The 14,820-nt window shown below is 39.9% G+C and overlaps 1 protein-coding gene across 1 annotated transcript in view; it reads right to left on the reverse strand.

Moving 5' to 3' along the window:
* The window catches only part of NLN (neurolysin), a 95,805-nt gene that overhangs the window by 31,531 nt on the left and 49,454 nt on the right, over positions 1 to 14,820 (reverse strand). The window contains exons 4-8 of the mRNA XM_004016928.6: positions 14,658 to 14,765; positions 13,115 to 13,217; positions 11,815 to 11,975; positions 7,889 to 8,024; positions 4,607 to 4,973 (exon numbers count right to left, since the gene is read on the reverse strand). Coding sequence (XP_004016977.2) covers positions 4,607 to 4,973; positions 7,889 to 8,024; positions 11,815 to 11,975; positions 13,115 to 13,217; positions 14,658 to 14,765 — 875 coding nt within the window. The remainder of the gene's footprint in view (positions 1 to 4,606; positions 4,974 to 7,888; positions 8,025 to 11,814; positions 11,976 to 13,114; positions 13,218 to 14,657; positions 14,766 to 14,820) is intronic.

Raw genomic sequence — 14,820 nt, forward strand, 5'->3', positions numbered from 1 at the left:
ACATTATATGCCATCAGGGAAATGCAAATTAAAACAAGATACCACTACACACCTATTAAAACGATCAAAATCCAGAAAACCAACACCACCAAATGCTAACAGGATGTAGAACAACAGAAACTCTCATTCATAGCTGGTGGTAATGTAAAATAGTACATCCATTCTGGCAGACAGTTTGGCAGTTTCTTACAAAACTAAACATACTTTTACCAAACAATATAGCAATTGCACTCTTTGGTATTTACCCAGAGGGACTGAAAGTTTATGTCCACACAAAAACCTGCACAAGGATTCTTAGATTAGAATTAGAAAGTCGCTCAGTCGTGTCCGACTGTTTGAGACCCCATGGACCATACAGTCCATGGGATTCTCCAGGCCAGAACACTGGAGTGGGTAGCTGTTCCCTTCTCCAGGGGATCTTCCTAACCCAGAGATAGAACCCAGTTCTCCCATATTGCAGCCGGATTCTTTATACTAGCTGAGCCATCAGTAAAGCCCAAGAACACTGGAGTGGGTAACCTATCCCTTCTCCAGCAGATCTTCCTGACCCAGGAATCGAACTGGGGTCTCCTGCATTGCAGGTGGATTCTGTACCCACTGAGCTACCAGGGAAGCCTCTTAGGTCACAAGGATGCTTATGACAGCTTCGTTCATAATTGCTAAAGCTTGGAAGCAATCAAGATGCTCTTTAGTAGATGAATGAATAAACTGCGGTATATCCAGACAATGAAATATTATTTAGTGCTAAAAAGAAAAGAAATGAGCTATTAAGTCATGAAACACATGGAGGAAGCCTAAACGCACAATGTTAAATGAAAGAAGCCAATCTGAAAAGGTTATATGATTCCATCCATATGATATTCCTGGAGTAGGAAATGGCAACCCACTCCAGTATTCTTGCCTGGAAAATCTCATGGACAGAGGAGCTTGACGGGCTACTGTCCATGGGTTTGCAAAAATCAGACACTACTGAGCGACTAAGCACATATGGCATTATTTTAGAAAAGGCAAAATTTTGGAAAAAGTAAAAAGAGCAGTAGTTTCCAGGGACTGGTGTGGCAGGGCAAGAAATGGATAGATAGAGCATAGAGGATTTTTAAGGCAGTGAAACTACGCTGTATGATACTCTAATGGTTTATAGACATTATATGTTTTTTCAAATCCAAAGAAAGTATAACATCAAGAGTGAACCCAAATATAATTTAGGTGATAATGATGTGTCAGTGTAGGTTAATCAGTTGTTAGCAGATGTACCACTCTGGTGAGGGATGTTGATAACGGGGGAACTATACATGTGTGGGGCCAGGGAATATATGGGAAATGTCTGTCCTTTCTGGTCAGTTTTGCTGTGAATCTAGAAGGGCGCTAAAAGATAAAATCTATTTGAAATAAATAAGTAGAAATAAATCAACAACAACAAAAAGAACTTGGTCAAGCCTGAGCTAGGAGTGAGCAGGCCAGTGGGAACGGAAGGCAGACAGAGAAGGGGAGAGGAAGGAAGAGAACCCATGGACAAACACACCAGAAACCGTGCAATGAATTTCATGACATTTTCAGCCAGCTAGTCTCTGGATGTCCAAAGGGCCCATCAGTGTTTCTACAATGATTTCATGTAGTTAGAATGAATTGTTTAAACAGGTAAACAGATCTATAAATATTATTTTTAACAGGGGAAAATGAACTAAAGTAATATGGAAAGTGTTTATCCTGGTATATTTTATACCTCTTGGTCCATTATGAAAAGCCATAAAGCCTGCTACTAATTTAAACATCAGTGCCACTGAGGGGCTTTTAATCTTTCCTTTCAAAAAATAAACTTGATTTACTTAATTTCAGAGGTTTCCTTACTCCAAGATTACGTCTTTACATTTTCTTTATAAAAGGATGGTGATTTAAAAAGATGCCATTACCTGGCAATCTTAATGTTGGAACTATTTGAGTTTTTGTTTCTTCTATTGTTTGAGAATCTCAGGGTTTGATGAATTAAAATTGATATGTGATTTTTAAAAAGAAGGAAACTGGTCTTTCCTTTCCTAGTACAAATATACTCTTTTTGAGTCAAGTAGACAAAGAAAACAAGAAGCAAGCATGTCAGTTGACAGAAAGTGACTATTAACTAAGTCATTACCCTTACGAAACATCACTCTCTGGTCCCCATATGAGTGCTGGTAGCAATAACCAGATCTCTGAGTACAGAAGACAGCAGTTATATCTTGGCAAAGGAACAGCAGGATGGGGCGGTGAGAACTGCTACCTTTGACCACGGAAAGAGAATCGAGGCACAGTTATAGGAGGCTCCAATGTTGAAGGATTTCCCCTGATAGAATTCTTGGCCTCCAACTATATCCTGACATTATTCATTATTCAGACTTATCCACATCTGGCATGGGTTTATCTTTAGATCATATCAGAAGTGAAAGAAAGTCCATAAAGCAGTGGGATAAGACAACTCTGCCTCCTATCTTGCCTGATGGAGTTATCCGGCCCCTTCTTGAAGTCACCCCAAGTCAGTAGATTATGAACTTGTATGTGTTGCTGATCTAAAGTGATGCTATTATTTACTCTGGTCTAGTTAGTAAAATTGCAACAGGGTGGCTTTTGTTTTAGAAAGCAGCCCACAGAGAGTAATCCTTTCATATCTGGTGAGATACTGTGGAGTCCATAGTTACTACATGCTACATAGATAATAATATTTTTAATTCTTCCAATTGATTGAATAATCTAATGTACAGAACAATCCTGAAAAGGGAAGATCATTCCCGTATTACAGAGGTGGATATAGAGACCCACAAAGGTTATGTCACTCAAGCACTGCAGCTCAAGTTTGAATGATTGCCAAGATCTTGCTATTCCTTAATACTGTGCTGCCTTTCAGCCAGACTGAAGGGAGTGGTCACAGACTTAAGAGTATTGGCAGACAGTACCTGAATAATAAACATTCTGAGGTCAATTTTAAATTAAGAAATGCAGAGACTTCCCTGTCAGTCCAGTGATTAGGACTCTGTGCTTCCACTATCAAGGGCCTGGGTTTGATTTGTGGTCAGAGAAAACATCTACTTTTGCTTTATTGACTACGCCAAAGCCTTTGATTGTGTGGATCACAACAAAATGTAGAAAATTCTTCAAGAGATGGGGATACCAGACCACCTGACCTGCCTCCTGAGAAATCTGTATGCAGGTCAAGAAGCAACAGTTAGAACTGGACGTGGAACAACAGACTGGTTCCAAATAAGAAAAGGAGTATGTCAAGGCTGTATATTGTCACCCTGCTTATTTAACTTATATGCAGAGTACATCATGCGAAATGCTGGGCTACATGAAGCACAAGCTGGAATCAAGACTGCCGGGAGAAATATCAATAAGTTCAGATATACAGATGACACCATCCTTATGGCAGAAAACGAAGAACTAAAGAGCCTCTTGATAAAAATGAAAGACGAGAGTGGAAAAGTTGACTTAAAACTCAAAATTCAGAAAACGAAGATGATGGCATCTGTTCCCATCACTTCAAGGCAAATAGATGGGGAATTAATGGAAACAGTGACAGACTTTACTTTCTTAGGCTCCAAAATCACTGCAGATGGTGATTGCAGCCATGAAATTAAAAGACACTTGCTCCTTGGAAGAAAAACTATGACAAAACTAGACAGCATAAGCAGGGACATTACTTTACCAACAAAGGTTTGTCTAGTCAAAGCTATGGATTTTCCAGTAGTCATGTATGGACGTGAGAGTTGGACTACAAAGAAAGCTGAGAACTGAAGAATTGATGCTTTTGAACTGTGGTATTGGAGGACTCTGGAAAGTCCCTTGGACTACAAGGAGATCCATTTCCAAACAGTCAATTCTAAAGGAAATCAGTCCTGAATATTCATTGGAAGGACTGATGCTGAAGCTGAAACTCCAATCCTTTGGCCACCTGATTCGAAGAACCAACTCACTGGAAAAGACCTTGATGCTGGGAAAGATTGAAGGTGGGAGGAAAAGGGGATGACAGAGGATGAGATGGTTGGATGGTATCACCGACATGACGGACATGAGTCTGAGTAGGCTCTGGGAGTTGGTGATGGACAGGAAAGCCTGGCGTGCTGCAGTCCACAGGGTTGCAAAGAGTCAGATGCGACTGAACTGAACTGAACTGAACAGAGAGCTAAGGTCCTGCAAGACACATGGCACAGTAAAAAAACAAAAACCAGAGTCTAATTATAAAAATAAATAAGTAAATTAAGAAACGCAGCACACAAACTAGATGATCATGATGGTGATGATGAAAGCTCACACCTATCAAGCACTTGTGTTCTGAGCAGTCTTCTAAAATCTTTGCGTGTGATTAACCATTTCAGTCCTAATAACAACGTTATAAAGCAGGCGTGACTGGTATCCCCATCCCACTCCCACAGGACCTGTAATATATATAAGGAGACTGAGGCAGAGAAAAATTAAGTAACTTGCCTAGTAAGTGATGGAGCTAGACTTTCTGGCTTCAGAGCCCACATTTTTAATCCCTTTTCTAGGAATCACGTATGAGAATTATGAAAGACAAGAGTCTCAATCTGGGCAGGAGATGAATCTCCAAGGTCCCTTTCACCACTGTGATCCTCAGTACCTTGGATAGAGGTCCAAGTAGAACTGTCCTAATACTTCTCCTGTAGCTTTATCCTTCACAGTGTAAAGTGTAACACTTTTATTCCAAACGTGAGCATCTGTCACTTGCTCAAATGAAAGTCCCAGCAACTCCTGGTAGATGTTCAGTAAGCCTTCAGTGACCACTTCAATTGGGAAGTATTCCTTGAGGGTCTCCTGGTCTACAGAGTACTTGAGTTCTTCTGTCTGAGTCATGTAGTAGTGGAGATCCCAGGCGTTGATCTTCCCATCGTATTCAAAACCTCTCTCTTCACATTCCTTTTTCTTCAAGTTCAAAATGAACTCTCGTTCTGCTTCACCCAAGGGTTTTAATTTCTGGCTTAAATCATCTGTGGGGAAGAGGGAAAAGTTAGCAAATCCACTGCTCTTGGGAGCAAGCATAATCATACATGCCACCAGTAGTTCAGCATGGTGCTTCCTCCTTTGTGACCCTCAATACAGATAAATCAGGAGGAAGGAAGGAGAGGGGAAAAGAGGGAGGGAGAGGAAAGCAGGCTTTATTATGGCAGCGCTGCTGTTCTCTTCAGGCTAATTGCATTTTATGGCTCCCTGTCCTTTTTTTTTTTTTTGGGCACAACCCAAATCAGGCCACAACTTCCTCACAGCATCAACAAAGCTGAAATTTATCTCACAGAACTCAACGAAGTGATAGTGAAACTAAATGACTCTTTAGGTACATGATTAGTTTTCAGTGAGGTTAGTTAGGCTCTTCTGTCTGTTCCATGTGCCCAGCTGTGTCAACTCTTTGTGACCCCATGGACTGTAGCCTGCAAGGCTCCTCTGTCTATGGAATTTTCTAGGAAAGAATACTGAAGTGGGTTGCCATGTCCTACTCCAGGGGATCTTCCTGACCCAGGGGTTGAACCTGAGTCTCCTGCGTCTCCTGCACTGCTGGTATATTCTTTACCACAGAGCCATGGGGACAGCCCCTAGGCTCCTCAGAGCTAGGGAAGACAAATCAGATGTGACCTATGATCAGAATTACTGGAAACTGCTCAGTTCCTTTGACAGCCATGGATTCAGTTAATAACTACTCCATTCCTATGAAGAAGGTCTATTTGGACACAGCATTTGTACTTTCCAGGTGGACACTGCAATTTAATATTGTGGTCGGTTTTTGACTATTTCACTGTATTTGGCTAAAGTAGTATGCTTTTATTATGTGTTTGGTCTCCACAATTCGTTACGTATGTAAGGTAAAATATGTTGGCTCTGTAAGGGACGTGCATGTCTGGGTAGCATACCCATAATGAGGTGAATGCAGAGGCTTGAGGAGGGCTGTGAGGTGAAAAGAGGAAACTCATGGAACATGCAGAGAGATGTCGTTCTGATTAGGCCTGTGAGAGAACGGGTAAATACAGGTAGCAAGAGGACAATTCAGATAGGAATATGCCAATTTTAAAAAAGAGGGGAAACTGTTTTCAAAAATTAAGTTAATTAAGGAAAATGTTCGGTATGTACAATCACCACTAAGGGAAACATTCTCGCCAAACCTGTTAATTCCCTGAGCCATTTTCTTGTATAAAATACATCGGAACATATGGCAATTACCACTTCACATTTGTATTGTTTCCACTCAGCGATAAATTCATTGAGAAAAGAACCTCATCTTAGTCTTTTCTATCGTCCAACCATGTAGCATCCACTCCATTAGGGGCAGTTATTTTATAAATGTCTCATGAATGAATAACATAATAATGAATAGTACCATTTATGCCTCAGCTGCTACATGTTATATACAATGCCAACATATACATTAGTAATTCAGGGTATTGCTATTGAGAACACAGAGGTCTAAATTGCAGGCTGAAGGCTGATCTTGATACATTATGCACTGTTTCCAACTTAACTAAGCTAATAAAATTATACACTCGTAGTCAGAAGTAAATAAAGTCTGAATGGGATCGATGAGAAAGTTAAAAAATAAATCATACTGCGGTAAATCACTGCAGATGGTGATTGCAGCCATGAAATTAAAAGACGCTTACTCTTTTAAGGAAAGAGGAAAGTTATGATCAACATAGATAGTATATTCAAAAGCAGAGATATTACTTTGCCGACTAAGGTCTGTCTAGTCAAGGCTATGGTTTTTCCAGTGGTCATGTATGGATGTGAGAGTTGGACTGTGAAGAAGGCTGAGTGCCGAAGAATTGATGCTTTTGAACTGTGGTGTTGGAGAAGACTCTTGAGAGTCCCTTGGACTGCAAGGAGATCCAACCAGTCCATTCTGAAGGAGATCAGCCCTGGGATTTCTTTGGAAGGAATGATGCTAAAGCTGAAACTCCAGTACTTTGACCACCTCATGTGAAGAGGTGACCCATTGGAAAAGACTCTGGTGCTGGGAGGGATTGGGGGCAGGAAGAGAAGGGGACGACAGATGATGAGATGGCTGGATGGCATCACTGACTCGATGGAGTTGGTGATGGACAGGGAGGCCTGGCATGCTGCATTTCATGGGGTCGCAAAGAGTCGGACATGACTGAGCGACTGAACTGAACTGAAAATCTGACTAGAGAAGATAAAAATAAAAATTAGTATCTTTATAATGGTTATGTTATTCAACCATTTTCCCTAAAATGAAAGAGAATAGCAGAGTGGCTGCTGGAATAGGGACACTGAGATTAAGAGGAGCAAGCACAGAGTGCCAGAGACTAAAGGTCAAGGACATAAGAACTGTGGTTTTAAGAAGACTAATGAAAAAGTGATTTTAAATGAATGTGAAGACAGTTATTAAATAACAGTTTTGATGGCTATTATTTTATATTCTTTTACATATTAACAAGCGGCTTCTGGAACATAAAATATTGTTGTTCCTGTATGTTCCACTTATCATTTTTGTCCTCTCTGTCAGCTTATTTCACACAAATTGATAAGTAGCCATGCTGTAGCTGACAAACACCTACTGACACTGAACGAAGCCAAAGGCTAACCTTCTTGTAGGTCTCCAGGTATCTCGTTAGGAATTAACACAGAAATCCCCATCAAGATACAGACAGAATGAAGCAAGGACAAGGACCATAACCGGAATACAAACAATGAGCAACCCTTGGAAGTTGGAACCCTAAGGACAGTATCTAATGCATAACAGGTGATCAATACATTTCTCTTGCATGAATGAAAAATAATATTCTCAAGGGCATGTTAGGTTTTGAGGCCCTCTGTCAAGTTGGTGCCATGCAGCAAGACAGTCATTAATAAAAACAAAAGAAACAGCAACATGAGAAATTAAGAAAAGAGGACTAACCGAGAAAGGCTGTTACGTGCCTCGTACTCTTGGCAGTATTCATCTCCAGGACAAAGTCAGCGTGTGTGCTATAGCCAAGCAGTTTGGCTACTTCGGCCCGCAGTGGGAGTAGCTGCTGCAGGATGCCAGTGTTCTCCTAGGAATAAACAACAACAATAAAAACCAAAATAAAGGTCAATAATTAACTGGATCCAAAGCACTAAAAAGAAGAGCTATTATATTACTTTCAGGTTGGTAAGACTGTCAAATATTTTTAGGCATCTCAACTAGTAAGTTATTCCATTTCGGTGTTATAGACTTTTTTTTGGATTCATGATCCAGTTTTATTTCTGAAATTAGAATTGATCTTTTAAATCTCAGGAGATAGCAATGAGGGTCTTAATAAAATTTTACATACTGTTAAATTTATTTCCCTTAAAAAATAGGGAAATAATAAGCATTGATTATGATGTAGAAAATCTGGAACCTTTGTATATTGCTAGTGAAAATGTAAAATGGCAGAGCTGCTATAAAAAACAGTATTATGATTTTTCAAAAAATTAAACAAAGAATTCCAATATGATTCAATGATTCCACTTCTGGGTATACATCCCAAAGAAATGGAAACAGAGACTCAGATATTTGTATAACTGTGTTCACTGTGGCATTATTCATAATAGCCAAATGGTAGAAGCGTCCTAAATGTCCATCAATGGCTGAATGGATAAAAAAAAAAAATGTAGTGCATATTACGTATTATTCAGCCTCAGAAGGGAAAGAAATTTTGACACATGCCAAATTATGGATCTGTATGATTCTACTTATATGCAGTTCCTAGAGAAGTTAAATTTATGGAGACCGGGAGTCAAATGATGTATGTCAGGGACTCGGTGGGTGGGGAGAGAAGGAAGTTTATGTTCAACGGGTACAGAGTTTCAGTTGGGAAAGATGAAAAAGTTCTGGAGATACATGGCGATGGCTGTATAACAATATGAATGTACTTAATGCCACAGAACTCTATGCTTAATGTTTTAGGGATTTTCTCAAATTATTACACACATTTTAAACATTTTATTTGTATTAAAATGCAAATAGTGATACTGCTTTATTGTTTCCTTAACAATAAAGGAAAAAATAATCTCCCAGAGAAAGTAAAGAAATGTTGAGGTCAAAGAAAAATTGCTATTAAATCATCAAATTATTTATAGACATGCTTCTAAGTAAGATCACACTACCAAAATCTGGCTCCACCATTTACTAGTTGTCAAAATGTTGGCAAGTCACTCAATCTTCCTAAGCTTCAGTTTTCTCATCTGGAAGACATGCATAATAAAAGTAGCTACATTATACAGTGATCATGAAGATTCACATGAGAATATAAGTAAAGCCCAGAGAAAAATGCCTGGTACTAGAGCAAACACCACATAATGATGCATTATAATTATTATTATTTTAAAACTAGAATGGAAACATGGATGTGAGAAACACATAAGTTCCAAAGTTACCTAGTTTGAGTCTCTTTCACCTTTCCAGTCTCCTTAGACTGCCAATTCTTTCCCAATATCTATTCCCCCATTCTTCCTTTTAGTAGCAGAGTTCTCTGAGCTTGCTGGGTACATGGTCACCTGCCTCCCTTTCCCAGCCCCTCTTAAAACTTGCTGTGGCCACGTGATACACAATGGGACAACAGAACATAAACGAGGCGATGAGAGAAATTTCTGGGTCATTTTAGATCTTTGTCTTGCTAGCTGTGGACTGAAAGTGAGAACAATGACCTTGAAGCCACATACTAAGGACAGCAGAGCTTCCAGCTCTGGACCACTCACCTCTGGACTGTTAAGTTTTAAGAGATAAAAACCTTAAAAAAAATGTAGTAAAACACACCCAACACAAAATATACCCTTTTAGCCAATTTTTAAGTGTACAATTCATGGCAATTACATTTATACTGTTGTGCAACCATTACCATTGTTTCTAAGACATTTTAAACAGAAACTTGGTAACAATAATTTCCCAGTCTCTCTGGCCCCTGGTATCCACTAATCCTTTCTGAAGAAAAATAATTTTTATCTTATTTGAGTCACTGTGCTTTCGGTTGACTTTGTACACCGGTTTAATCTGTATCCTACAGAGACTAAACCCACAGAGACTAAACATAGGAATAGAGTGCTGCTGTAACAGAAATGAAAAACCTACAGGGATGGAAGGTGAGGACACAGACGTAGGAAGCTGGTAATACTCAGTATACCATAGATAACACTTGTTTAAAAATTGTTGCTCACCATAACTTGGAAGGCAAGCCAGTCACCTACCAAGTCTTAGCTCTGAGGGGATTGTTTGGGAAAACTAATAATGTTGGTGTATGTTTGTTGGTATGTGCTGCTTTTGGAAAGATTACACAAGGGAGATGAGCTCAAGTGAGAACTGGTCAGTTTGCAAAAATGGAGGGAAAAGAGTTCTGCTAAGAGAATTCTGCCCGTGGCCCCTGATCTGGGGCATCAGATGACTGGAAAGGCAATTGCTCTGTCCCTTCTGACCAGTAGAAAAGACTGATGCTCGGTGCTATTGAACTATGATTAGCGTTGAGGGTGCTGTCTATGGTTTCAGAGGGCCCTGAAGCAGACGCTGTTAAAGTGAGGACCAGAGGGTGGACACCATATAGAAGCCCGCGTATGAGAAAAAATTTGGCAGGTTTGGATATTATTTTAACACGAATCTGGTTGTGAGCAAACAGAAAAGAAACCTATTAAGTTTCTGAGGGCATTTTATTACCAAAGATAAGTAAGCCTGGCCTACAAAAATACCCCTCAGACTTCAAACTGGCATCAGTAGGAATGTATACCAGCAGCTGTCTAGGATACGGTCATGGAAGATAATGGACAAGAAAGAATTCCCTGCAGCCAAAACCAGGGGCCACCGCATACAACTGCTAAAGGAATTCTTGCTAGAAAGGAGGCCCAGGTAAGTCCAACGGGCGATCCCGGGAAACTTCACAGAGCTTGGAATCCCTACGGTTTCTGCCAGACTCTTCCTGAGAATTGGTATGGGCCTGCTATGTTTCCACTCTTTCCTTTTTCAAATGGGAGTCTTTAGTGTGGCTTTCTGTTCCTGTTCACACACTGGGGGTGTGTGTGTGTTGGAGCGGGCCAGGCAAGTGTTCCACCCTTTCACAGGTGGCCAGGTCACAAGAAGCTGTAATTGGGGAGGACTGTGTGCCGCTTAGAGAGTCTGGTCTTTGAGCTAAAGGCAGTTAACTGGTTGGGATCTGACATATGGTTAATGGCTTCTGTGTGGGGGAAAGAAAAAAAGGTACTCATGATTATTTGGATAGCCAGACAGGCAGACTGTGGTGGAGCTGGCTAGCTGACTCTTAGAATTCATTTCTAATTTTTCCTCTTTTCCTTTCAGTAATAGAGTGCCCTTAGCTGACCAAATGGCTATCAACTGAAGATTCTATTTCCCAGCCTCCCCTGCAGTTGAATACAGTTATATGATGGAATTTAGGTCAATGGAATGTGAACAGAGTTTATGTATGTCATTTCCAGGTCTTCTTCTTAAAGATGCTTGCTCTGTATTTTATTTTCCCACTTACCAACAGGCTTGAAAATGGTGACAAACTGGCCTTAGAAGTCACTTATTGACTAGAGTTATTCTACCAGCCCTAGATTGTTGACTTGGAAGAAGAATACAAACGTTAGTTTCTCTAACCCATTCAATCTGCATTAGAACAGCTGAACCTATGGCCACACTAAGAACGTTGCCAAAAAACAAGCCAAAAGCTAAGTCTTGTAAGTCTGAGGATTTAGGAGGCATGACCTTCACACATACATGTTTACATGGAGAAATTGGAATCTACTTCTGAGCTAACTTCAACACTGGTGAACAGAGCAAACCCTTTTCTTAACATCTTCTGTAAAAACAAAAGAAAAGGCAAACATTTATAATACCTCTTTGCATCTTGTGTTAAAAGCCATTTCCATCTTCCTTCTGGTTTCAGGTACACAACATTTCTTCATGACAGGAAAATAGTGTGGATATTTTAAAGTAATTTTATACTTGTCACCATCTGTCTTTTCTAAACTGTTAACGAAATCATCAGGAAGACCACCTGCAAAAAATCATTTTCTCACACATCAATTTTTCCACTCATGACTGGTTTATTTAGCACTGGCATGGTGCCTTTAAGAAGCTCCAGGGATTTTTGTGGAGTAATTGAAATTCAAGTAAAATAATGACAATCCTTATAATATTGCTTTGATGTTACTGGAATGGGGTAGCAGTTAGAGGTCAGGTGGCCTGGGAGATGGTAATTCAAAATACGACCAGGCTTCACTGCACTTGTACAGATGGCATTTTGATGAGGAATAGGCAAAATTAAGCCGCACCCCCCCCCCCACCCCCCGCGCAAATCTGTAACAAATAAGAAAAGGCTAGTTTAAGTTGTAGTGGCTTCCCTGGTGCCTCAGTGATAAAGAATCTGCCTGCCAATGCAGGAGATGCGGGTTTGATTCCTGGGTCAGGGAGATCCACTGGAGAAGGAAATGGCAGCCCACTCTAGTATTCTTGCCTGGGAAATCCTATGGACAGAGCAGCCTGGTGGGCTATCGTACATGGAGTCACAAAAGACTCAGACACGACTCAGCAACTAAACGCCAGTTTAAGTTACAGTGTAGAGAGTACTGTGAGGCAAAAAATTTTCAAAGCACCGAAGGCTGTTAAACACCAGCATGAGCTGTCAAGCAAGATTATAAAATTTCTTCTAGACTGTCTCTACAAACAGTGTATATTCTTGTAAGCCTAAAAGTGAGGCGTGGTTTGCTTGTGCTTTTTTTACAACGGGTGGTGGTTTCTGCTGCTGCTGCTGTTAAGTCGCTTCAGTTGTGTCCGACTCTGTGCGACCCCATAGATGGCAGCCCACCAGGCTCCCCCATCCCTGGGATTCTCTAGGCAAGAATACTGCAATGGGTTGCCATTTCCTTCTCCAATGCATGAAAGTGAAAAGTGAAAGTGAAGTTGCTCAGTCGTGTTCGACTCTTAGCGACCCCATGGACTGCAGCCCACCAGGCTCCTCCGTCCATGGGATTTTCCAGGCAAGAGTACTGGAGTGGGGTGCCATTGCCTTCTCCAGGTGGTTTCTGCAGAAGGTACATTTTTTAAAGGATTCTTTTAACTTTGATTTGGTAAACTGTGGGGTGACATTATTTGTCTAAATTATAGAATTCTTTTGAAAAAACAACAAAGTTTTACCAAGTTCAGCCTTGGAAAATACGAGGAAGGTATCATCCTCGTTGAGGTTTTTGTTAAAGTCAATACATAGCTCACTCATTCTCTTCTTCATTGCTTTAATTTCCTGAAACAAAGATACAAATACAGGACAGTAACAATAAAATGCAACTTTCATTCTTATCTCCATCAGTCAAGGAAGTTTCACTTTTATATGAAGACTAGGTTCTGTACCCAACTCTCTCTACTTTCTTAGAGATATGCTCGATAACACAGTTTTCTGCAATTTTCTACATTGTGTCCATGAGAACCTGTATGTAATAAGTACAGAAAGGTAATCCTGGTAATGTGTTAGAAATCAGGCATAAATTTGTAAGAACTAAATATATTTAGAAGGTATAGTGAAAGTAGAGTCTGGCACATGGTACATATACAGTAAGTAGCTGCTGAACAAATGAATGAATCTGGTAGCCTATTGATAATGAACACTTTTAATCTTTTCCAATCCAAAATTTTAATTTAGTAAATCAGTATTGGGTACTGAAGTAAATGAAGCCGTAAGAACCGAGTAATTAATTCCATGATTCCTTAGGAAAACAGGCTATGTTTTAGTTTTATACAGCATTTGCAAATAAAGGTGATTTATGGGCCCTAACATTTGTTTAAGAAGTACTAGATGGGGGGAAAGAAAAGTACTAGGTGGGAGATCAAAGAAAGCAATAGGAGGGAAATCACAAGAAAACACATGAGAGAATTTATTAACCTGTCCCATTCTTCTAAAAATTCTAGATTATAAAACTTACATAAACCACACAATTTCTCAAAGCGTGCTTCTCACAGGTAGCATCAACATCACCTGGGAACTTGTTAGAAGTGCCCACTCTGGAGACCCACACCATAGCTACTGAAGAACAGACTCTCTAGAGGCGGGGTCCTGTATAATCAGAGCTTTAACAAGCCCTCCGGGTGATGTGCAGACACATGAAATTTGAGACTGCTGACTTAACACATACTGTGCAGTGTTGTCCTATCTTGAAGAATGAGTTAATTCTGTAGCTGAGCTTCTGAACCTGGAAGATCTCACTGGGTATTAGACAAAGGAGAACGTCTGAGAAGCTAATCTCTCCATTTTTAAGGTCCATATATTACTCATAGAGGGTTTCATTCCAAAATGCTGGTTTTAAAACTTTCCGTCATAAGGGTTTTATTACCAGTGCCCTATGTCTGTAAGCATAAAGGAATGACGGTACAAGTTGACTATTAAGATCTGAACTAGCTATCAGAGGATGTACAGCAGAATGGGGCGAGATAAACCCGGCACACACTAAACAGATAAAATCCACACAGAATTAAAGAACAATTAAGTTATCAGCTGTTTGACAGTCAACACGAGGTTAATAGGAGTTGTGGGATTTAAAATCATTGGCTACCAAATACATTGTAAATTGATTTGTACTATAAGTTATTTCCCACGTTACAAACATGTGTTTCCCAATTTCCTGTCTTTTTGTTGTATTTTTAAAAATTTATTATTTTATTTTCTAATAAGAAAAAGAAACAAACTCACATTTTGTACTTGTTCTGGAAGATGGAGCCCATTCCTTTTGCCCATTTTAACGGATTTTTCCAAGTATCGTCTGGCTTCAGGCTTTATCTTTTCCAGATCACAGGTTTCCTGAAATTAAACAGTGTGACAACCTCTTTCATTTCTATTACAACAATGCATGGGT

Source organism: Ovis aries, chromosome 16 (genome assembly GCF_016772045.2).
Source record: "Ovis aries strain OAR_USU_Benz2616 breed Rambouillet chromosome 16, ARS-UI_Ramb_v3.0, whole genome shotgun sequence".
Taxonomy (NCBI): domain Eukaryota; kingdom Metazoa; phylum Chordata; class Mammalia; order Artiodactyla; family Bovidae; genus Ovis; species Ovis aries.